This window comes from Mchenga conophoros, linkage group LG14, assembly GCF_057382185.1.
Source record: "Mchenga conophoros isolate Kocher_MC1m ecotype Shallow Benthic linkage group LG14, M_conophoros_male_GT1.1, whole genome shotgun sequence".
NCBI classification, from domain to species: Eukaryota; Metazoa; Chordata; class Actinopteri; order Cichliformes; family Cichlidae; genus Mchenga; species Mchenga conophoros.
Window position 1 is genome coordinate 10351851 of NC_140539.1, and position 24304 is coordinate 10376154.

A 24304-nucleotide genomic window follows, 5' to 3' on the forward strand; every position below is an offset into this window, starting at 1 on the left:
AAGGAAAGTTCACACACCAATGCACCATATAAGCTGGATGAATGCCACACTTGCTGCCCTGTGCTCTCTCAGGAGCCCCTACGTCCGCTCTTCCTCACTTCCCCTTCCTGTCTGCTCCAGGAAGTTGGCCTTGCCAGGCTTCAGGTGGCCTCATCTTCATGGCTAAAAGGAGTACTCGAAATAGTACTTCACAGAATTTGACAAATGAGTTGGTGTGTGAGTGTGTGTCTGAGTGTGTGTGTGTGTGTGTGATCACAGCATAGTTTTCATGTACTCTGTCCACACTTGTCTAGCAGAAGCAGAAGCTGTGTTTTGGGGCATCCCCATTAGCTTTGCTTGATTAAGTCATTAAAGTCATCTACCCACTCCTAAGTGGCGGAGCAAAGCTCCTGTCACAAATTATCACAGTCCGCATTGCCGGAGCTATTGTCGAGGGGCTCAGCAGTTACGCAAGCATTACGCTTGCAGTCGAAGGTCACGGTGTGGGTCACGTTATCCAAATAAGCTGGAAATCAGGAATAACACAGTCTGACAGCACACTTGCCGACCAATCACCTCAAGAAGTGTCGGTGTCCCCTGTTAGTTTTCATTTTTAGTTGTCTTTAAGTTATTTTTTTAAATGGGTAAAGTCTCCTGGGCTGCATGCCCTTAGTCCCTTTGTTGGTAATTTACTTGGCTTGTTACTGTTCTTTGATTATTGTGTCATCACAGCAATATTGTTAAGACACTGTGACTGTGCCCTAGATGTGTTGTCTGTAATTTAGGTGTCGGCAAAATACCGTTGTCATGAGTGCTTTAGAGACATAAGAGCTGACAAACATATTGTATGTTTTAAAACGCATTCTCTCCTCCTCTGCTAACCGTTATTTTTTCTGCTTTTTTTCTCTGTCTTGTTTCTTTTTTTAAACTCACCCTCTTCACCACTTCGCCGTCTCTCTTTCTCCCATCATTCATCTCCTTCCATCTCTTTTTTTCTCGCGTCTCTGTCTCCAGGTGGCTATAAAAATAGTGGATAAGACCCAGCTGGACGAGGAGAACCTGAAAAAGATCTTCAGAGAGGTGCAAATCATGAAGTTGCTGAAGCACCCCCACATCATCCGCCTCTACCAGGTACACAGTCACTCTCACCCACAGAGCCTTTTAACACATCTCTGCTCACTTCTTCCACCCGGGACCTGTGGCCAAATGTGAGCAAATAGATGATTGAAGTGTAGAAGAATCCAGATGTTACCAGACATTGTTTTCTGGGGGTGTTGACAGTTCAATTATAAAATGTACCTGAAAAAGTCTCAAAAGTATTGGAGGGTGTGGGGGGAAGTGGGGGGGCAGTACAACTACAACCTTCTGCCCAAAACCTCACTCTAGTGAGACTCGGTGATAGAAATTTAGAGGTGAGAGTTTTGTTTGTTTTCATACTTTTCCAAGTGTATGAGGATTGTAACACCCTACCAGTGTCCCAGCACCTGATCTGAAATAGCCCCCAGCAATTTGAAGGCACGCTTTTTTATCACGTTACCATAAATTTTAACAATCTGATCCTCACACACGCATAGGTTGATCAGTACACTTAAGTACATGGCTGTTTTTGTTCTATTTACATCTTTCTTGTTTGTATGCCAAACCGTGCTTAGTCATTCAGTTATGTAACGCATGAACTGCCCATGACTAGATGTTGGCCTGTGAGAGGGTCTGCAGGTCCTGGTTTTTATCATTTGTTTATATCTTTAGGTGATGGAGACGGAGAGGATGATCTATTTGGTAACAGAGTACGCTAGCGGTGGAGAGATATTCGGTAAGGGAGTCCCCCACGGTCACCTTATAATGTAGATTCTCTGTCGTTGACTTTCTCTTACTTTGATTTTTAAATGTGTCAACATACATAAAACAAAATTGTAATCTAATTACAGAGTGCATCCAGGTCCTGTAAAAGTTATAGATAAACACAGACAGGAACTTTTTCCACACACAGTACCGCTGCTTTCACGACTGCACTGTGATCACGTAATGCAGCTGTAGCATTTGGGCTCTGCTACTTTGGAACTCCAAGCTGAATTTAAATGCTGATCTAAGTGGGCTGATATCAGCTATGAATAACTGTGTTATTAAGTAAAATCTTTCTTTTTTTAATAACTTCTTTAAGCTTTTCTCTTTTTTAATATATGTGTAAAAACAGCTAATGGGGAGTAGAAGCATTATCTAACAGTTGAAACTTAATGTGGGGGAAAAAACAAAACTGAAATTCAATGTGTTCAGAGGGGAAAGAGGTTCAGTTTAGTGCTTCACTGCCAGAAAGTCTGATGAAAAAGGTAATGGTGATTAAAAGGGGCCTTTGCTAGCTAGTCTCAGACGTGGGAAGATGCAAGTTTAAGACTAATTGTGTATTTTACTAAACAATGTTAAGTCAGTGTTTGGAAATGCAGATAAATCAAAATAACATTGAAGACCATTAAGGACAACATCGAGATTTTTCTCTTTAATAAACACAAGTTTCTTAACGTCAGTCAAAAGCTTTTATTTTACTTTAATGTTCATGTTGAATGTAAATCAATGTGTTTGATGTGTTTCCAATGTAGCTTTGGTATTAAATGTCCTTTAAAGTGGAATTAAAAAGGTTTTAGAGTCTAATTTATTTAAATCTGCAGACTCTCTGTAATTAAAATGAAAGTTTTTCCTGTAAAAATGAAATGAAATTCCCTCTCTGTGCTTTAAAATCCCAGATCCCACCAAAGCTGTACACTTTAATGTTCACCTGGCCAGTCTTGGGAATTAATTTAAGGACATTTGTAGCACAGGATCTTGTACATGAACAGGTAGACAGTAGAAACACTGTGTTCCCTTCCTAAATCCAGCAATTGTGTTTTGTTTGGATGTACAGACCACCTGGTGGCTCACGGACGAATGGCAGAAAAAGATGCCAGGAAGAAGTTCAAGCAGATCGTGGCAGCGGTTCATTTCTGTCACTGCCGCAGCATTGTCCACAGAGACCTGAAGGCAGAGAATCTGCTACTGGACCACAACCTCAACATCAAAATCGCAGGTGTGTGCGCGCACGTGTGTGTTTGCACTGAAGAGCGAATGGGTGGGTAGGTTAAATTTAGTGGTGGATGTGGATGCAGGCAAGTGTCAGCATGTACTTAGGGAGCATTTTTCTGTTTTGAACAAAATGTTTACTCTGTCAAGGCAACTGGTGAGATTAAATCAACCTCTTGTCTGCCCTGTCAGATTTTGGTTTCAGCAACATGTTTTCTCGAGGCCAGCTATTGAAGACATGGTGTGGCAGCCCTCCCTATGCTGCTCCTGAACTATTTGAGGGAAAGGAGTATGACGGTCCCAAAGTAGATATATGGGTGAGTCGACTTTTAGGTACGCAGAAGGCCCTGCTGGGCTCAAACGTGGGGTGTGGCTAGCTGACTTGAATGTTCCAGGTACGGCTGAATTGAAAAGAAAAAGAAAAACACAGACGACCACATTTCTTAAATAATACACAGAGCTCTGGAAAAAATTAATAAATGAATGGTTTTCAAATTGTTCAAAGTGATGTGCTCACAGCTGTTTTCCCTCTCCTCTGTGTAGAGCTTAGGTGTGGTGTTATACGTGCTGGTGTGCGGCGCCCTGCCCTTTGATGGCAGCACTCTACAAAATTTGCGGGCACGTGTCCTCAGTGGAAAGTTCCGCATCCCTTTCTTCATGTCCACAGGTGGGACTGCAGTCAACTCTTATTCTTCTCCATGTTTTTAATCAGACAAAACAAATTTACCTTTGTTCCGCGTGACGTACTCGGTAAAGACTTTTAACAGCTGCCGCTGAAGTCCAAGCCTGGCCAGCTTTTGATTTTCAAAAGTTTCTTTTGGAAAAAGCATTTTATGTTGTATGAGAGGAAAGAATAAAATTGGACTAACAGAAACTAAATTAATAAATTAATAATTATCTCTTTTTTTTGAACAATGCAAATCATTTTAGCCTTTTCTGATCGTTTGTCACCACATGAAAGATTTAGGCTTATTAGTTAAATATTTGAACTATTATACTCTGATATAAATGCATATCATGTATGCTTATGTGTTGTTACAGACTGTGAGTACTTAATTAGACACATGTTAGTACTGGAGCCCAGCAGACGGTTGACCATGGAGCAGATCTGTAAGAACAAGTGGATGAGACAGGGGGACCCAGACCCAGATTTTGACCGGGTGAGACCTTTTTAAAAGAATTTCACAAAGTCATTCTTTCTGTTCTTCGTGTGTGTGTGTCTGTGTGTGTGTGCGCGCGCGCGCTTTTTTCTGTTACAGTTTCAGTATAATATGTTGATTTGGCAAAACTCTTGCCAGAAAGCAGAGTTTTTGCAAAAATGACTCACCCCATCATTTAGTGGCTACTCTGTGTTACATGAATAACATATTTAATTTGCCAGATAATTTGGTTGCACTAAAGATGATTGAAAGCTGAATGAGAATGAACCCCAGAGTTATTAAATATTATGTTAAATATAGTTACTGTCAGGCACCAGTTAAGCTTAACAGCTAGCCTTGAACTAGCCCTCTTTAATCCCTTTGCAAGGAATCATTCATTTAAAGTTACTTTGCATCATTAGGAACTGAATATGCACATTATCTAAAAATGTTAAACTCATTTATAAAAGTTAAATTTATAGTTCAGCTTTAGATAATGGTTTAACAACATGAAAGAACGTACTTTTTATAAACATTTATAAACATTTATGTCTTTAACTTTGGTAATGGTTAATAAGTAGTTTGTGGTTCATCAAATAAGCCTTTTTATGGATGGTTATAAAAGTGTCACTGGTCTTTGCAACACCTGTTTTTAAGAGATTATACAGATGAGGACAGAATTACTGGCTCCCCTTATTTTTCACACAGAATTAAAGTTATTTCATAAAAACCAAAAACTACCAGGCTCAGAATTATTGTGCACTTACAATAATAATATTAGCGATGACCCAGACTCAGTTTTGCTGCTGACTACACAAGGTTTTCTTTCTGAATCTTCACATATCCTTCTTTCTTTATGATTCCTTCCATCTTGATGAGATTCCCTATTACAGACCAACTGGAGCATCCCCACAGCATAATACTCCCACCATTGTGTTTCACTATGGGGGGAGTAAACGCCCATCTCTATGGGATAAAAGCTCTAGCTTCATGTCATCTGACCAAAGGACCAATCTCCAGCATCCATCCATCCATTCACTTCCGGAGTACCCAGAGGGAATCCATGCAAACACGGGGAGAACATGCAGACTCCACACAGAAAGACCCCAGCCTGATGGTGGAATTGAACTCAGGACGTTCTTGCTGCAACAATGCTAACCACCGTGCTGCCCAATGCGGAATATTTCTCTGTGTTGTCTTTAGCATACTTCAGTCTGACTTCAAGGTGTCTCTAAACAGAAATCAAGTTTTTCTTGATCTGCAAACCAGTTCATTCATTATGTTCAGGATTCTAGAGATTTTCTTGTTTAAGACTACAATTCCAGTCTTGGATAAGCCATTCACGAGTTTCTTTGGCTTCCTACCTCCGCCAGGCTCGTTCTGTACTATGTGGCTGTCGATACTTCTCACTCCAGTTCTTGACACTTGGAAACTCTGTGATACATTTGAATATCCATCTCCTGCTTTGTGAGCGTCATCGGTTCTTTTTCTCAAGTCTAAACTGATTTCCTTTGTTTTCGACATGATACTTTCTCACTGACAGCTCAAACTGTCACTGAAGTTTTTATACTGTGTGTAAATGGGAAAATAACACTCATTTTAACTTTACAAAATGTCATCATGGCAGTGGTTTATGCTCTAGCTCAATAAAATGGTCAGTTTTTAGGGGTGGCTAATAATATAGACCTTGGTTATTTTCTAAAAATAGAAATAATTGATCATTTCTAAAGAAAACTATGATTTTTTTTTTTTTTTTTGTTGGTTTTTTTTAAAGAAAGCCTTTGGAAACATATAGGCAAAAACGAATTTTGTCCTCACCTGTACGTTTGTAAATCACAAGACTGTGAACCTGAAAGCTGTAGTTTATATTCCAGTACTCACCTTTTGGTTTTGGTTTCACTGTCTGTTTGCTTTCACTTGCTGTTAGGTTAGGTTGCGTTCAGGGACCAAATCTACTTGGTTATTTTAGGGGGGAAAACCCACTGGGTTAAGATATACTGATCTTTTGACTTAATGTCAGTATCTGTAGCTGAGCATATGAGGAGGAGTAATGAAAACATGATCACAAACCACAGTGATCGTTAAAAATTCATACTATAATGGATATGTAGTGTTATGGGTGTGGATGTAATCAGAATGCAATTATCATCTCTTTTCAGCTGTAATTACACATAAAATAGTTCACACTTCATTAAATCTTGACTTGTTTAACACAAGCTAGTGACATAAATCAACTTAAGTTTTGGCCTCACTAATAAATTGTGAATGCTTTGATCATTATTGTTGTTTAATAGCAGCAATTATTTGCAGTCTGTAAAGCGTTGCCATGTTTTTCCACTCCCTTCCAGTTAATAGCGGAGTGTGAGCAGGTGAAGACGGAGAGAGAGATGGAGCTCATCAACGAGCAAGTGCTCATGGCCATGTGTGAGATGGGCCTGGACCGAGAGCGCACACTTCAGGTGGCGAAAAGTTTCATCTCTACCTTTTTGTTTATTTGTCAAAATAAATAGCACAGCTTATGAATGTCTTGCCTTTTCTTCTTCAGTCTCTACAAACAGATGCATATGATCACTACAGTGCCATCTACAGTCTGCTGGCTGACCGCCTCAAGAAACACAAGACCCTGCGTGTTGCTCAACCCACACTGCGCCCCATTAGCTATCCTCTAAATGCTGTACAGGTGACTCATTACATCAGTGTAGTTTTCTGCAGATTCTGTGTATACAAAATTGTCTTTATATCAACAGATTTTAGGAATAAATTTTAAGCGAGGCACTTGAGCTGTAGATGTAGTAAAGGCGCCTCCTCCATCAGTATATCTTACTGTAGTCCTGGTGTCTGTCCACTGAATGGTTTTAACCCATATCTGCCAATCACTCTGGGCTAAGAAGATTGTTATCAAATTAGCGCAACCCTTATGACCTCTCTATGTGTGTGTGTGTGTGTGTGTGTGTTTGTGTGTCCCAGCAGACAGACCCACAAGGTAATCCTGTTAGCATAACCGTTCCCCACGTCCAACTCATCAATCCAGAGAACCAGATTGTTGAGGTGAGTTAGCAGTGGAGTCAAGTGGTTGCATCAGCCTGGGAGTAGGTGCGCAGCAGCTTGAAAAGCAAGCTAGAACTAGCTAATTTCTTCATAAACTGCAACAGTGTATATAGTATGATGAGAAATAAGGGGAGTCTCTTTAGACTCTTCAACTGTGTTTTGATTTCAGTTAGTCAGTGCTATGTAGTAAAAATGTGTTCTGTTTTAATAGAAAACACTTATGCATGTTTATATAAACATGGAATGCATTTAAAATGTGAACTTTGTCTTTATTAAGTAACAAATGCACACAAGCATGCAGCACACAGTACCAAAGATCACTTCTGATTACCAAACACTGGCTGTGTGTTTATCTATCGTTCAGCCTGACGGCAGCATGGCTCTGGACAGCGATGAAGGGGAGGAGCCATCTCCTGAGGCCATGGCTCGCTACCTTTCAATGAGGCGGCACACTGTGGGGGTACCAGACCAAAGGTTAGGCATGAACTGACACTGTTTTCACTCACATTATTAGGTATTTGTCTAAAATAGTGCAGCACAATTGCATTCAGATTTGTTGACTGCCAGCTATTTATAGATGAGGTAATATATTTTAGGGTGTGCACATGTGGGTTATTTCAAGCAAATCTAAGTAAGAATGAGGAGCATTAAAGCATAAGTAATTATATTAGCTGCTTTCTCACTAATCTTAAACAATCATCGACTCATTTTATGTCATTTTCTCCGTTTCCCTAACAGGACAGAGATGCAGGAAGATCTCCAGAAGCTGCCACCTGGTTTCCCTCGTGGTGCGCTGCCCCAGCCCCCTTTCATCCCTCTTGCCCCCACTATGGGTCAAATGCACACTCTTATGCCCACACAGAGCCTGCAGCCCACACAGCAGCTGGAATACAAGGTACAGTAAGCTGGGTTAGACCGGATTTCACTTGGTAGCCATCAGCTTACTTTATTTATTTTCCTACTTAATCTGACTTCCTGTGCCTGCTGATCCTCCAGGAGCAATCATTGTTGCAGCCGCCTACCCTCCAACTGCTCAACGGCATGGGGCCTCTGGGTCGAAGAGCTTCCGACGGCGGGGCCAACATTCAGCTACACGCTCAGCTCTTGAAAAGGCCCCGAGGGCCCTCGCCACTTGTCACCAGCCCGGTGAGGATCTGGATTTCTGAATGTAGTCCACCTTGTATGTCGTCCTCCTATGTGCTGAACAGGCGTTGACCAGTAAACTCTTTGCTTCTCTTAGCATCCTATCCCTGCAGTAGCTCCGGTGGATGAGGAGGGTTCAGACGGAGAGCCAGATCAAGAGGCAGTACAGAGGTAACCCACGGTGACGGTTTTTGGTGAAGGGGAATACCGTACAGAGGTGCTGTCTAAATGAGAATCTGTGGAAGTCTCATAACCTGTGACGACAAGTACAAGTACTGAGATCTGGGTCGGCCAAGATATTGAAGTCTAAAGTTTATAGAGGAGGTTTTATAACCAGGTAACTGAATAAAACAAAGTGTAAAAAACCCACATGAATATAGTCATGTAATGACAATTTTATGTTTGACTTAGTTTTTAAAAATAATGTGGAAAAACACTGACATTAGTCTGGGGTAATGATGGGCGCTGGGTTCTTTTATGGAGCTGTTGAGTCTAGGTGAGCTCTTCCCAGCCGATCCTCTTCAGACAGCACCTTCTGTAGACCTCGCTGGTGTCCTGGGTTGCTGGGAGTGAGTGCCTCTGGCTGCTCTGCTTTTTTCCCCCCCCAACGGGAGGTGGCCACTCTGCTGCGGTGCTTATCCCATCTTTTCTCTCTCCATTGCGCAAGTGCCTTCTGCCACAGTCCTAAACTGAATCTGCCACCAGACACAGTGCCTCCTATCACTCATACTCTTTGGCCAAGAGCTTTTCTTTCTCTCTCTCATTTCAGTAAGTGCCAAATTATCCTCTGGACCTTTTCACTCTTTCTCACACAGCTTTGCTAACTCTGAAGCTTGCAAAACCAATGAATACTAAATGGCAACCAGTCCAATCCTAAAATTGGAAGGCTGGGGCGTTGCGGGACACCCATAAGCTATAACATCCATCGACCGGTGTAATTTTTTTGTTTACTGTTTTTTGATTGGCTAAGATGATATTAATCATGGCACCTATTGGCAGAAGTGGAAAGGGGTGGGCCTTCCCTCCCCATCTCCATTAGCCAATGAGGACAGAGAGCTGACCAGCGCTGCTTCCTGTCTCCCACCCTCACCCCCGTCCTCCCCCCCTCCCTGCGGCCCAGGTACCTGGCGAACCGCTCCAAGCGGCACACGACGCACACGCTCATGAGCACATCGCATGGCGAGCCCTCGGCAGAGTCACAGCGGCCCCAAGGCCCCCGTCAGCGGGTGGGCTGGGTCCCCGACACACACACCCGGTGAGGGGACACACCCACTCCGAGCTCTCTATGCACAGACACACACAAACACTGAGACCCATTAAATGAATGGAAAGTTAAGCCCAATTCTTTCTCACACACTGTCACACACACATTCTCATCACTTGCAAACACATCACAAACAACACAAAGGATGTGATCCATACCCACCAATGGAGAGTGATGGTAGAGATGGAGTTTCTGACACAGGGCGCAAATGCTGTATCTTCACATCACCAGTAAACCAGGATTTAGTAGAACTCTTTCATTTTCACAAACCTGGGGGAAGACAGAGATTTTACCAGATGGTTTTTTTTTTGTTTTTTGGAGGTTTTTGGAGGGTTTTTTTTGGAGGTATGAACAACATCTCAGAGCTAAATCACTACATTTGTACATTTTCTCTGCAATAGCAGCCATATTTTACTGTTGTCATGCTGGCAGTTTTAACTGTTGTCCCTTATAGGTGTCATTATCCTCCCCCTCAGCTCAGCAAAACTGAGTGTACTTTTCTACCAAGGCAGCCTAACCTTGGGTTTAAAATGGGGCTATAGATGGGTAAAAGTTGAATTTTAAAGAACGCATGTTCTGTTCAGCTGTATTTTTGTCTTTCTTTTTTATGAATATGAATTTCTTGATGACAGACACAGCTGCTTTATCCAATCCCATCAAATGATCTGTATTGTCTAAGCTCTGTACAGAAAAATAACTATATCAGTGTTCAGGGGACTTACTGTCATGCACCAATCAGCCACAACATTAAACCCCCACCTCCCAATAGGGTAGGGCTTCCTTCTGCAGGGAAAACAACAGGTCAGCATCTTGGATTATTCTTTGTGCTCCTTGAGCTTCCTTGAGTGTGTTGTCCTTCTTAGGGAGTACCATTGTAACACTGGGTATGTGTGTGGTCTGTTTAGGTGGTTTGGGTGTATGAGATTAAAACCCACTGCAGAAATAAAAACAAATCATCCTAGTAAGATGTTTAATTCCCTTCACCTGTCAGAGGTTTTGATGCTGTGGCTGATTGGTGTATATATATCATCAGTGTTGACCTTAGATAACCTGGCATGAAGATCATCTAATGTAACCAGGCTTACATGGCATGATTTACAGGAAAGGTGAAATTTCGAGGTTTCCTTTGACACATAAGTTCGGGCTCCTTACGCTTTTTACACACTGGACTACGCCTCCATGACAACACCTGAATATGACCATGTTGTGCAGGTTTAAAGTGCTCACATGTCTGTTTCTGTGTCTTATCTCTGTCTGTATGGCTGAATGCGTGTGTCCAATGGTGTACCTATGGTATCTGTCGGTTTACGTCTCGTGTATATGTGTGTGCGTGCACGTGTGTATTTGTGTACACACTTGTCTGTGTCTGCTCCCCATGGCCCCCTTTTCAGATCCAGCTATAAGGACTGTAACACCCTTCATCTGCCCATGGAGCGCTTCTCTCCTGTCAGACGGTTCTCTGACGGGGCTGCCACCATTCAGGCCTTCAAGGCTCACCTAGAGAACAGCAGCCTCATTAAGCAACTCAAGCAGGTACATCACCTTACTTGTACACTTTTAGAGCCATTAACTTGTTTACATCCTTATATTTGTGCGGGAGTTAAAAATATATGGCTTACTTTTACTTTTTAACCAGTTAGAAAACAATCACATTCAAAGATTAAGGATTTTCAGTGAAACCGTATCACTGTTCTTGCTTGGCTAAACAAATCACTGTTTTCCCCTTAGGGTTGATATTATATATATCTATATATCTATATCTCTATATTGTATGCAAAACATGGTTCCCAGAGCAACAGTGCAGAACAGGAAATAGTTTGCAGTCGCTCTGATGCAAGTTTGAATCGCTGGCGAGTACAAACAGATCCCTGACACTGTAAATATGTGCTTTGTTAGCAGTGGAGGACTCTGATGCGATGCATTCAGTCAGATAGTCTTGGCAAGTCATCCATGGGATCTGAACACTGTTGTGACTCCTTGTTGGGAGGACTGTTACTGCACTTATGCTAACTTAATTTCAGTAATCATCAAACCTGAAGTCTGACATTTGCTTCACATCACCTGTCTGTTCTTGCTTCATGTTTTTGGATGCCCCCCCCCCCCCCCCCCCCCCCCCACACACACACACACACACAGAGTAGCACACAACAATAGACTATCACAATCAAGCAAGACTCATTTAAAAAACACACACACATATTTTTTTTTAACTTGAATTTCTTGTAACATCTGCCTTTTTGCTTTTATGTGCATCACATGGCCAAATCTGTTTGACATGTTTGCACAGGCTGCTGTGATAATGTGCAACAGCTTCATTTTATTGTTTGGTCTTCACACCACTAAGTGTGCGGGGATTCCTGTTAGCCAACTAAAGGTTTTTCTTAAAAGAAAAACAATGTTGGATCCACTGCATCAGCTTTTCTTAAAATGAGACCAAACTGAATCTCTGACCTGACAAAACCCACAACTTTTCTTGAGATGTCGCATCATTTTCAGCAATCCCACAATGAGATTACCTCACCCACTAGGAGGCGTAGGTGGGGAAAGAGATAATGATCAGAATCGGTGGGCGCTTCATGTTGAGCATTCAGGATTAATATTGCTTAGAATAGAGGCACATACATGACCTATGCCTGGGAAAGCACCCGTAAAACTAGATTACAGTAAATTACGTCTCTCTTCGTTGGTCATAAAAGCTGAAACTGAAAAAGCTGGTGTTATCAGGAGGTTGTACTTAAGAAACACTTGGAAAATGTGGTATTTTTGCAACACAATTAATCTTATTAGCTAAATGTGATTGGTATCATTAAACACAGGGTGATCTTAATTATATGAGCACACCTGTGGCAAACAAATCTGAGGTGAAACTGTTGAATGGTTTGGATTTTTGGATTTTTGTTCTAATTACTGGCAAGACTGGTAATTGTTCAAACCTGAGAGCGTGTAGAGTGTGGATACTTGTAATTTTGTGCCTTGTTAGCATGTGTATTAAACACCCTGGGTGCGCGTCTGTGTTTCCAATAGGAGTGTGAGCAGCTCCAGAAAATGTATGCTATCCAGCAGGATGAGAAACTCCTGGAGCACACCCAGCAGCAGCATATCCTGTACCAGCAAGAGCAACAAATCCTCCACCAGCAAATCCAGGTATGTGAAGCTAATGATATGAAGCACTGTGTCTTCACATCAACTTGGGCCACGTTATGAAACTCTTAAGTGGACCTGTTGTGCTCATGTTTAATATGAGCATCCGCCACTGTATTATTATTGTATTCTACTAATTTACTCAGAAAAGGGAGAATTATGTTTTGATTATTGCTGCAATGAGACCTGGGCGTACTGCACTCAATTACTGATGCTCCTGGAAACAAAAGTTGCTTATCTTGTTGAAGGAGAAACACATGTGAGATGAAACTTTATTGATCTGGATCACCTTAGACTTGGCTGCAGTGCATTGTAGCTTCATTTTACTTAATGTGTTTTTTTTGGAGGCATGAGAAGTGTACATGCGTGTTATGCTTTGTCATGTTATGTAGTCTGCCCTGTGAGCCATAATCTGGTTATTTGTCTTTACTTGCAGGGTCTGTCTTTAGGCCATGGAGAAAGCCAGCCCAGTCACCTAACCCACCAGCTTCAGAGGTACACACACACACACACATTACTCATCAGCTATTGAACGGTGAACAATGAACCTGATACCGTGGTGCAGCGCTATCGACTGAAGTGTTACATCACTGTCGTATCTCTCTCTTCTCCTCTCCTACTCTGTCCTGTCCTCCCTCAGGTTGCGTATCCAGCCCTCTAGCCCTCCGCCAACACAGCCCAGCAACCACCTCTTCAGACAGCCCAATCAGAGTTCTCCGCCTGGCTCTGCAGGAATAATGCAAGGGCACGGTTAGTAATACTACCGCCGGAGTGCTTAAATGCTTTAGTAGGTGATGTGACTGTACAGAAATGCAGTGATTAAACTGTAAATATAAAACTAACTGGCTTATTCACAGCTCGCTATATATTTATTAGAACATCTATTTTAACATAGAAAGAAAAACCTAATGATCAGCATATTGCATTTCTGATTCAACACATGGTAGTTTGCATCCCAGTGTGCGTAGACTTCAACAAGTAATTATTCTGACTCACTAAAAGATCCAGATCTTCCACATACATTGACATCATTTGTTTTATCCAGATAAAACAAACAATCTCATTCGGAATCTTTAAGTCACTTTGCACTCAAAGCTACGTGGCTAGACACAGTGAAATATTGTTCATGTAGTCTCTGTGCATGAGTGTGATGTTGATCTTAACATATTATACTGCAGGGGTGGGCAACTCCAGCCCTCGAGGGCCGGTGTCCTTCAGGTGTTATATGTGCCCTTGATCCAACACAGCTGATTCAAATGGCTAAATGACCTCCTCAAGAGGAGGAGAAGTTCTCCAGAGTGTTGGTAACGAACTAATCATGTGACTCAGGTGTGTTGACCCAGGGTGATATATAAAACCTGCAGGACACCAGCCCTCGAAGCCTGGAGTTGCCCACCTGGAGTTATAGTGTGTTAATTTAAACTTGTAATAGCAATCAAAGTATGAATATCTGCACAATACAAACTGATTTCCAATTCCCAGTTCCATGCATTTAACTCGTGACACGACCTGAACGAATAGTGTACAATTTTAATATGGTGTCCGATTGTAAACACTCGTTCGTCAGTATTAATGTAACAGTAAGAGAAAGTTTCCTAATTACATTAAATCTATGCCTGCCTTCAGTGGACACAAGAAGACTTTAGATGCTACAGAGGTCAAATGTTAAATGTTATAGTCACAATTCATACTTTATAAGTTAATTAAAATACGGTTTGGGTTTTGCTGTGCAGCTAAAGAGCAGATATTTAATTTAAAAACAAAGCTCTTTATTCATTTCTGGCTTTTGTTCTCTGTACAATAGCACTGCCATGTTCGTTTGTGTGTTCTGAATAATGCAGTAGAAAGCATATAGCTTATGCTGACTCAATGAAAATGTTTCCTCAGGGACAGCAGGTGAGTAAACACCTCAGTCGTCAAGAACAAAATAACATGTGATTAGCGTGATAGGTTAACAGCTGTTTTTATTTTCTCGTTGTGTCATTTGCAGTTTCCAGCTGAAAAGTCTTAAGAGAATTTATTTATTCTATTTAGTTGTATTTTTTATTTTTGGAAATTTTTGCTCAGCTTAAATTTATAAAAAATTTTGATGATTTTGCTCTCATCATTTTCCCCTTCTCTCTCTCTCGTTCTCTTTCAGGTCAATCATCAGTGCAGTACCAACATGGCGCTCCAGCCATGTACCAGGGCCAGAGTGGCAGCCCGCCTCCCACGGGCCTTCCTCGAGTGTCTCTGCAAACCAATCCGCAAGCAGCATCTGCCCGCCCCACTGTCCCATTGGCACAGGGTGTACCTCAACAACAGCAGGTGACTGCAAAGAGCCAATCAAATGTGGGGTTTTTTGTCTTCTGAGGAATTCCCTCTAATTCAAAGGTGTCAAACATGAGGCCCAGGGGCCATAATTGGCCTGACAAAGACTTCAGTCCAGCCCACTGGATGGCATTGTAAAATGTAAAGGAGTGCACCAGTGCCATTCATACTATACCAAAGTAGCTGGGTAACAGTTAAACTGTTAAATGACAGAAACACTGTTTTATAACTGCAGGAATGTCTGAGCAGTGAGCTACCAGAACATTTTCACTAATCTGACACGTTTATTATACAGAAAAACTGAGACGTGCTGTTAAAAATTGCAATTCTGCTTCAACTGGTTTGACCCACTTAAGGTCAAAGTGGGTTGAACATGGCCCACGATGTAAAGAGTTTGGAATCCCTCCTATAACCGAATCAAACATAATATCTGACTTTTTTTAAAATTTTGCTGTCACGAGCTAGAATGTATTTAATTAGTCGTGAAGCGATGCCGCAGTCACTAACGAACACCATCCTTTGTTGTGCAGGTGACCATTCAGGTGCAGGAGGTGGAGCTGGGAGGTGGGGCACAGAGGCAGAGCAACTTTCTGTCCACGCCAGGCGGACACAGAGTCCTCGGGAAGCAGCTCAGCGCAGACAACGCCGAGTCGCACAGGTGACGCTCGCATCATGTCACCACAACCCCCCCCCCCCCTCCCCTGATGGTCGCCAGCAATGGACTGTTTCTGTGTCCTCCTCTTTGCCTTTTAGTTAGATTGCATGAACTCACCACTCTCCCTCTCTCACATTCATTGCATTGTTTTTTTGTTTTGTTTTTTTCTCACTGTATGCTTCTCATTTTTTTGTTTTTGTTGTGTTTTCATTGCTTCCATATTAAATGATTTTTCTACAACTGTATTTTGAAAACTCGTTGCTCTGGACATTGTTCGTAAAAGAGCAGACGTAAGAATTATAACTTTGTTTGAAATGTGTTTAAAATGACTGTAAATCCCTCATCGTCTGTGCTGAGTGGACAGCAACAACAAACTCTCCAGCTCAGTGTATCTGGGTGAGTTTCTGCATGTAAACAGAGCATCAACTCGAGTAGGAGGTCAGTCAAACCTGTGACCACCACCCCTGACTTCATTATCCCATAACTGCCCCTTGTAGCCAGGACTACCTTCACTGAGTGAGCATGTTACAATCTTGAAGTTGCAATCTTTATTAAAAAGCATCCTTTGGAAATATGTTACACCTCTCAGTGAATACTTGAACCTGGAGCAGCGTGTGATGTGTGTTCTAGGCTGTCTCTGTGGATCTTTAGCAGATTGGTGGACGTTAGGTGATGTGTTTGCTGTGTATACAGAGGATTGGGAGTACATTGTTGTTAGACAGCAGGTAGGTAATTACTGTGTGTGTTCCCTCCTGTTTAGCCGCAGCCTTGGCCGCTTCACATCGGGCTACGACCAGGCCCAGTTCAATCCCCACCTCTACTCTGGCGACGCTGCCTCCCGAGGCGCCTCAGGCGTGGTGGGGTCCTACAGCCCCTACCTGCAGGGAGCCTCCCTTAAAGTTCCCGGCCTGGAGGGTTACCAGACCGGGGCGGTGGGGACCAACAACTACGGAGCCCCTTCCACACTACAGCAGGCTCTCCTCTCCCCGACTCCTTTGGACTACCGCCCCCCTCAGCAGCACGTCACTCCCACCCTGCAGGGCCTCCTGTCTCCCCGCCACTCTTTAACAGGACACGCCGATCCCAGACTGCCCCCACAGGACCTGGCTGCCCTGCTGAAAAGGCAGAGCCCCCGGCCATGTCCGGCACCCCCGACACCATCCAGCGGTGCGCCACAAGAGTATGGAGATATGCTGCTTCTCCGCCAGCTAGGCCCAGGAGAAAGCTTGGAACCACAGGCACCTCAGGGTGCCTCTGGAGGGCAACACTACCACCACCTCCTTCAGATCAGACCCCCGGAGGTCCAGCAACAGCAGCAGGCACCGTGCCCCAGCTTACCTCACTCAGAGAGCATGGAGGAGGACGAGGTACCGGCTAGCTACCATCACCCACACGAAGGCCTTCTTGCCAAGACAGGAGAAGGACATGAGCTCCTGGGGCCTCCCCGAGGAGGCACCCCACCCTACACCTCCCCTACACACAGGCATGGTGGCTACATAAGAACTGGCACAGGTAACAGAGGTGAGACCTTACCCCAATTTCAATGCTTTCTCCAAAGATCTGGAATCCAGTGTCTGTCTTAACTGGAATATTTTTTTCCCGCCTTTAAATTCATGTTCTTTTCCTGTATGTTAAAGCCACGAGGTAAACCTGTACAAATATGTCCTTTTCAGAGTCTGAGCATGTGGAGTGCAGGCCTCAAGGACAGGCCATGGAAGTGCCTGATCATAATGGTGTGGGCTACTCGCGAGGCCCCCAGGGGGAGGTTTACAGATCCAGAGGACAGCTGCAGCGCCACCACACCATCCAGACTTGTGATGATGCTTATGTGAGTCAAACACTGCTGCTATGGTTACACACTACATTGATCACTAAGTGTGGGTTCTAGTAGGTTTTTGGGGGTGTTTTTGTTGTTGTTGGGGCTTCTTTTTTTTTTTACATTTACATCAGCTTCCAACTAGGTAAAATAAAAACAATTCAGTGTTAAATTCCATCCTGTTGTTTTGGTGGGTCATGGAAAAGGGCTGGCAGAAATAATCACATTTGTATGTCATTTTAATATTGGCTCGATGTCCTTTTGGAGGATATGGGATCTTAGCTCACTTTCTCTGCCAGTGCAGTGCTGGAGAACACCCACTTAGCAGAACGAAGAAAGCGTATGTTTGTTTGTATGACTAAATGAACTAAGAGGGTATCAACACACTGCAAGGATGCTCACAACATCCAAATTCTGACTCACTGTTTCCGCTAGAAGCCGTTTATTAATAAACACGATTCATTTTTCCTGCCTCTAAACTGTCGTTCGCTTCCTGTTCCAGGATCAGGCAGACCCCATGTCTGGGATGAGCTTGCTGGCTGGGAAGGCGCTAAGCTCCGCTCGCATGTCGGACATTCTCAGCCAGACATCGCTGACAGGAAGCCAGCAGCTACACCAGCGGGAAGAATCGGGTCAGTATGAGACCTGTAGTTACCCCAAAAACAGTATTCTCTGTTTCCTCATCAGTTAAAGATTTGTGTTTCCCATGCAGTGTGCGACGTTGAAGGGGAGCTCCATGCGGCAGCCTGCTATCCCTCCTCCTGCACCAGTGACATGCTCCTTAGCTACAAGCCCCCTGACCTGCAGTACAGCATGGAGCAGGCTGGGGTCTAGCACAGGTACACACAGTGAGTGTGAAGTCAACCTTAAAGTCTGTGTGAAGCCTCAAACATCACTTCTTTAATCTTAAATACTTGATAACAACTGATGTAGATTTTGGTATATCAGCAGCAAAATGATTGAGGACATTGTTTCTTGTTTCCCTCTGTCTTCCTGCAGGAAGCGGTGTATCCTGTGTCCATCGGTCCATATCAGCCATCCTGAGTTGTGTTGACTTGAGTTGTGCAGCATCACGCCAAACCATCGTCGTCTGCCCAAGCAGGGGTGCTTCTGTGTCCATCTGTCTGTCTCCATCTGTCCCCTGGGAGGGCAGTTTGCGCGAGAGAGGGTGTGGGTGTATGTGGTGGGTGGGTGTAGACATTAGAGGGGTGAGGGTCTCAGGTGGAGCCTCGGGGTTCAAAGGTCAAAGTGCCAGCATTTTCTGCACAGACATCCAGCATTCATTCCCGCAGGTCGTCTCCTCTTCGCAGCTCCCGCCGTGGGTAGACTGGGGCTCCGCTCTTCCCTTTTTCATCTCGACCCCACCCGCCTTTCCCCTCTTCCCCCCTATCTACAAATCTGGCCCGCCCAGCTCACCCCACACCCACCTTGTAGCCGCCTGACCCAAACCTCCCCTTTTCTCTGTCGGCATACTTCATTATGTGCCTCACTGGCCGATGCATCGATACAGTAATACTTGCAAGAACGTCGAGTTCAGCGACACAAAGAAACGTCCACACTGCTGCCACAAACCCAAAGTATTCACATTAGGTGCGACTGCGTGTGTGTGTGTTTGTGTGTGTGAATGAATGAGAGGGGTGAGCCGAGGGTGTCTATGAATTTCAGTCTGCTCCTCCCCTCTCCCCTCTCCTCCTGCTGTCCTGCAGCAGATCATTCCAGAGCGGGCTGAAACCTCAGCGGTGGCCGCCCCCTCACCCGGCCAGGCGGCGGGCGTTTTGGGTCAGGCTCCCAAATGGGCAACAAAAGCGCTCTATCCAAAGATGGAGCTCAGTGACATCGCACAGGACAAACCAGCTCTAATTGTTTTGTTATTTTTCTGGCTTCATTTCTTCTATTGTTTTACTTTTTGTTTCTTTTTTTAAATTTTATTTTATTTTAAAATTCATTTTTACAGCTAATGTCCACGTTGGCATTATGTTCGATATTGTTACTCTTATTGTTATTACTGTTTTTCTGTAAAAGAAGTTTTACTATGATGATTGTTATCATTATTATTATTATTATTATTATTATTATTAAAGGAAACGGTTCTGTGTTACAAGGAATACAAACTTTGTTCTTTGACTTAAGTAATTCAGCACTTTCGGTTCCAGCTTTCCTCCGTCAGCTTCCACCCTTCATCGCGGTTCCTCGCTCTCTGCCATACTGTCAGCTTGGTTTTCAATCCAGCCTCCCAATCCCCTCCAACCTCTAAACTTTCCCCACTTTGTGTTCCCCCCCCCTCCTCCCCCCACGTCAGTGACAGTGTATTGCATTGTGGGTAGTTTTACCAGACATTTTGCTCCTTTCCTTGTACAGTGATGCCATGTATAGAACGCTATTGCAAATTTCTGTATCTAAACTTTAGTTTCTGTTCTGTTTTTGTTTTTAGATGATGTTGGGGAGGCTTTATTTTTCTTCTTTTTTTAAAAAGTATATTGGTATTGTTTATCATTTGTATTTGTATTTTTTTTTTGATGTCTTGAGAAAAAATGTTTTCTTCTTGTTTTATGAATCTTGAGATTTCTAGCCAAAAGAGGACAGAGAGAAGAGAGACGGTGCTCTTCCTGCGTCGTTAAAAAAAGCGATTGTTTTAATGTTATTATGATATCGAGACACTTGAATAAGAGGAGAGTAATTATTTTGTGTTGCTTTTTAAAGTATCATTTCAATCGATGTTGTTGTGACTGTCATTCTCGTTGATGTTGGGGGGCCTGTTTTCTGTTAACGGGCTAGTTGTGGCAGGCTTTACAGGGTCAGGCTTTCGGGCTTTTGTCTGGGTTGGTTCGGGTGCTACTTGACTTGATGCTCTTAAAGGAAAAACAAAACAAACTACAAAAAAGACAAAAAAATGAGGGAATATCTTGTAAAATAGCTGACATATCATCCAAAAAAGAAACATCACAAGTGTGGTCACGGACAAACCCACTTCTATTTCTCCCTCTTGCTGCCCTACCTACCAGTCTGCTGTGATCCTCCCCGCCATCTTTTACTATGTCGGCTTCTGATCAGACGGCGCCTTACAGACTTGGCCCCCTCCTCCCAGGCTAACAATGTTACCACCAAGGAGGACACTGCAGCTGCGGCTCACCCCCACACGTTCCCCTCTTTTGGATTCATTTGTGATTTTGTTTCACTCTAACCCCGGGTGGAGGTGATGGCTGCATGAACAGTTTGGATACACCTGGACATCCCTCCGAACTGTAAAAGGGAAAATGTATAAGGAGGTAACCATAGGAATGAATTATTTGGATTCTCCAAAAAAAAAGGAAAGGTGTGGTCAGAGCTGAGCTGGGAGGGTACGCCCACCTTTACGCTAGTCTCCCAAGGTGCGTGCCCTGCAGCACACTGGGGACCACAGCAGACGACTGCACCTCCCTTTTCTTCCTCTTTGTTTTTCAAATTTGGTTTGTTCTGTATCTATCCTCTCATAAATCAATACTCAATATTGGGCCAGCAAGTGGACTGCGGCGCAAAACAATCGAGCTCCACTTGTGTGCTTGTACAAGGGAGACGCCGCAGAACATTGCTGCGCTGGTCTCCATATTGTACTCTATATACGCCCGAGAACTGTAGGTGGTGTCATGCAGTGCTTGCGCTTTCCATTTGCAGCATGTCACTTCCTGTTTACTGACATTCGCTTTTATTCAGGCCCGCGGTTCCTTCTTAGCAGTTGTATCTCTAAAACAAAGTGTACACACAGATGTGAACAGGGAAGCTGATGTGCATGCTGTTCCTTCCAAACCGTGTTTTAATTGGACAGAAGACAACCTTCCAATCTAACTCGAGAGTTTCCTCCAGATCTCAGTCGTTCCTCTTTCAGATCTGACCTCCTGTTATTTTTGTTTTTTTCCTCATTGTTTACACCAAGCCAAAATCAAGAACTGAAGGGGAAAGGATTGAGTATGGAAAAGGGAAATAATGGGGATGGAAGATGCATCTCTCGTCCCATTGGCTGGACAAGAGACGCAACTCCAGAAGTTCCTCTTGTTGTTTGCGTTGTGTCCAGTTCCAGAGCTGTATGTAAAGGTCGAGGGGGAGCACACTGGAATGGAAAGCACAGCACTGAGCTGAATCGCACACATCTGCCTGATCAGAATGATCTTTCCTCTTTTTTGTTTTATTTTAATTTGTGTATCAACTCTTCCATCCCTGACTTCCATCTTCTCTCTCCATCCCAGCAAGCCAGCTCTCTGCTCCACTCCTGTTTCTTAGGTTCATTTTGTTTTCTATTGGTTCTTTTTTTGTCTACTTTTTTGTTGTTTTTATTTTTCTTTTTTGTTGAGTACAAAAATACTAAAGTGCAACAACAATGATTAAAAAGAATATCAACCAAACTGAGATGAATAAATAAATATATATAAATAAAGAAATAATTTAAAAAGGTTGACCAGTGTGTCTTTGTTGTACCTGCTCGCACGAAACTTGTGAATCAAGTGAAATTTCTTGTGCCCGAATTACAACATCGTGACTGTAGGGTCAAGAGTGATTTGGCCAAACGTTGACATGACCAGACAAGGTTTGAAGACACTCTAGTGTAGGCTGCACACTCAGTTTCTTCCTACTAATATTTTTCATGCACTACATAGTTCTTGTTCCTCAAGGACATCCCTGTTACTCCTCACAGCTTGATGCCGCCATTGTGCTTCACTGTAGGGAGGGCATTAGCAGAGCAGTGCAGTTTGGCTCTAGCACAAAGTAGACTGTCTATTTTTATCCAAGAGAGGCCTACTCCTCCATATGCAGCTGATTAAGTGTAACTGAGACAGCCATCTTCACCACTGTGTCTTTGGGCTGCTGAGGGCTGAAGCTGTGTCAAAGGGACGATGGGGTTCTTGGTCTCCTCCCTTACCAAGGCCTTAATTGCAAAAGCTACTCAACCCTATTAAGAGATCTGCTAGTTCCAAATTTCTGTCAGTTTTGTCAGTTGTTGAAGGGATTTCAGTGAGACCGTGGAACAAGACTTTTGATTGACCTCAATTGAAACTGGTATTCCACACACACACTATTTAGAGTGGTGGGATGCTGCTGACCTCAACTGAGGATTTAGTCAAGTGGTGGAAAGAACACTTTGAGGACCTCCTCAATCCTATAGTCACGCCTTCTATCATTAAAGCAGAGTCTGGGGAGGAAGGGGATGACTCACCCATCACTGATGTGGTTACTGCACAGTGGCAGGGCCCCTGGGTTGGTCTTGGAACACCGGACCAGTTCTTTATCCTCTCAAGAATATTTGAGGGTGTGTGGGAGTTTGTCCAGCAAGTCTACATGTGTTTCTGTGGACCTGGACAAGTTATTTGACTAGGTCCCTCAGGGTATAATGGGGGGGGAGTTGCTTTGACAGACTGATAGGGGCGGCGTCCGCAATAATGTGGATGCTGAACTGATATGTTATATTGAAACGAGAGCTGAGCATAAAAACAAAACTGTCAAAATACCAGTCGGTCTACGTTCCTGTCATCACCTATGGTCATGAGCTCTGGGTGAGTTTGCAGATACAAGCAGCAGAAATTAATTTCCTTCGAAGAGTGGCCGGGGTTTCAGCTTAGAGTCATTCAAGAGGGACTCAGAATAGAGTTGATGTTCTTCCACATCGAACTCCACTAATATATCTCATGGATGCCTCCTAGGTGAGGCATTCTGGGCATATCTTACTGAGAGGAAGCCCCAGACCCAGGACTGGAGAGATTATATCTCTCAACTGGCTTGGCTTGTTATTCCAGCTGGATGAGATGGCTGGGGTGAGGAAAGTGTGGGCTTCTCTGCTCAGACTTCTACCCCCATGATCCAAACCTAGATAAGCGTCAGAGAATCAATGGTTGGATGGAATCTTGCAGAAGTCCATGGAACTGACTTGTAAGTCCTCAGCATTTATTTTTAAACAGCTGTCTTTACGGACTACATCAAATGCCAGTTTACCAAACGAGAATGCCAATCAAATTGTCAGCTCAAGAACTAATTACCTGAATAATAACTAAAGCAAACAGGATTAGATATTTGAGTGATGACACTATAAGATCTTCAAGTTATTCCAATACTGAAATATGTGCAATAAGACATCCTGCCTTCAGTTTGACAACGGCTCATTTGAAGTCTTGGAAATTGCTAATGATGTCATATCACTGCAGCCTGGAAATAAACAGAAACCTACAGGTTTCAAGAGAGAAGCAAATACATAAGACAAAGCGCAAAAATCGTCACTTTGACAGGTAATGCAGATCAGACTTGTTGTAGGTCTGTCTGTTTGATTATGCTTGTGAAGTAACCGAGCACATTCCTTTTATTAATGGCGTCCAGGTGAATGGTGCGTTTCACTAAGCAGTCTTGTCAGCTGGGTGAGTGTAGAAGTGTGTTGACACGGTTTACACAGCTGTCTGTACACACTGAAACGTTCTGTTTATATTATTAATAATAATAATGGATTGCATTTATATAGTGCTTTTCAGGACCCCCCAAACCCCTTTACAATACCACTATTCATTCACATTCACACACTGGTGGAAGCAAGCTAAAGTTGTAGCCACAGCTGCCCTGGGGCAGACTGACAGAAGCGAGGCTGCCATATTGCGCCATCGGCCCCTCTGGCCATCACCAGTAGGCGGTAGGTGAAGCGTCTTGGCCAAGGACACAATGACGGAGGCTGTCCGAGCCGGGAACCTTCTGATTACAAGACAAACACCCAACTCTTGAGCCACGATAGTCCTAAACTCTAAATGTTT

General features: G+C 43.4%; 1 protein-coding gene across 4 annotated transcripts in view; it reads left to right on the forward strand.

The window, feature by feature from the left end:
* The window catches only part of sik3 (SIK family kinase 3), a 40151-nt gene extending 18178 nt beyond the window's left edge, over positions 1-21973 (forward strand). The window contains exons 2-26 of one of the 4 annotated variants that reach the window (XM_085245165.1): positions 994-1110; positions 1729-1792; positions 2876-3037; positions 3223-3347; positions 3574-3697; positions 4072-4190; positions 6518-6628; positions 6715-6849; positions 7137-7217; positions 7582-7691; positions 7956-8112; positions 8214-8363; positions 8458-8531; positions 9481-9615; positions 11016-11157; positions 12649-12768; positions 13202-13260; positions 13406-13515; positions 14906-15072; positions 15606-15733; positions 16491-17251; positions 17404-17558; positions 18049-18178; positions 18259-18385; positions 18546-21973. In XM_085245165.1, coding sequence (XP_085101291.1) covers positions 994-1110; positions 1729-1792; positions 2876-3037; positions 3223-3347; positions 3574-3697; positions 4072-4190; positions 6518-6628; positions 6715-6849; positions 7137-7217; positions 7582-7691; positions 7956-8112; positions 8214-8363; positions 8458-8531; positions 9481-9615; positions 11016-11157; positions 12649-12768; positions 13202-13260; positions 13406-13515; positions 14906-15072; positions 15606-15733; positions 16491-17251; positions 17404-17558; positions 18049-18178; positions 18259-18380 — 3558 coding nt within the window. In that variant the 3' untranslated portion in view covers positions 18381-18385; positions 18546-21973. The remainder of the gene's footprint in view (positions 1-993; positions 1111-1728; positions 1793-2875; positions 3038-3222; positions 3348-3573; positions 3698-4071; positions 4191-6517; positions 6629-6714; positions 6850-7136; positions 7218-7581; positions 7692-7955; positions 8113-8213; positions 8364-8457; positions 8532-9480; positions 9616-11015; positions 11158-12648; positions 12769-13201; positions 13261-13405; positions 13516-14905; positions 15073-15605; positions 15734-16490; positions 17252-17403; positions 17559-18048; positions 18179-18258; positions 18386-18545) is intronic. The other 3 variants (XM_085245168.1, XM_085245167.1, XM_085245169.1) reach the window with 3 other exon arrangements.
* Positions 21974-24304: the final 2331 nt, after the last annotated feature.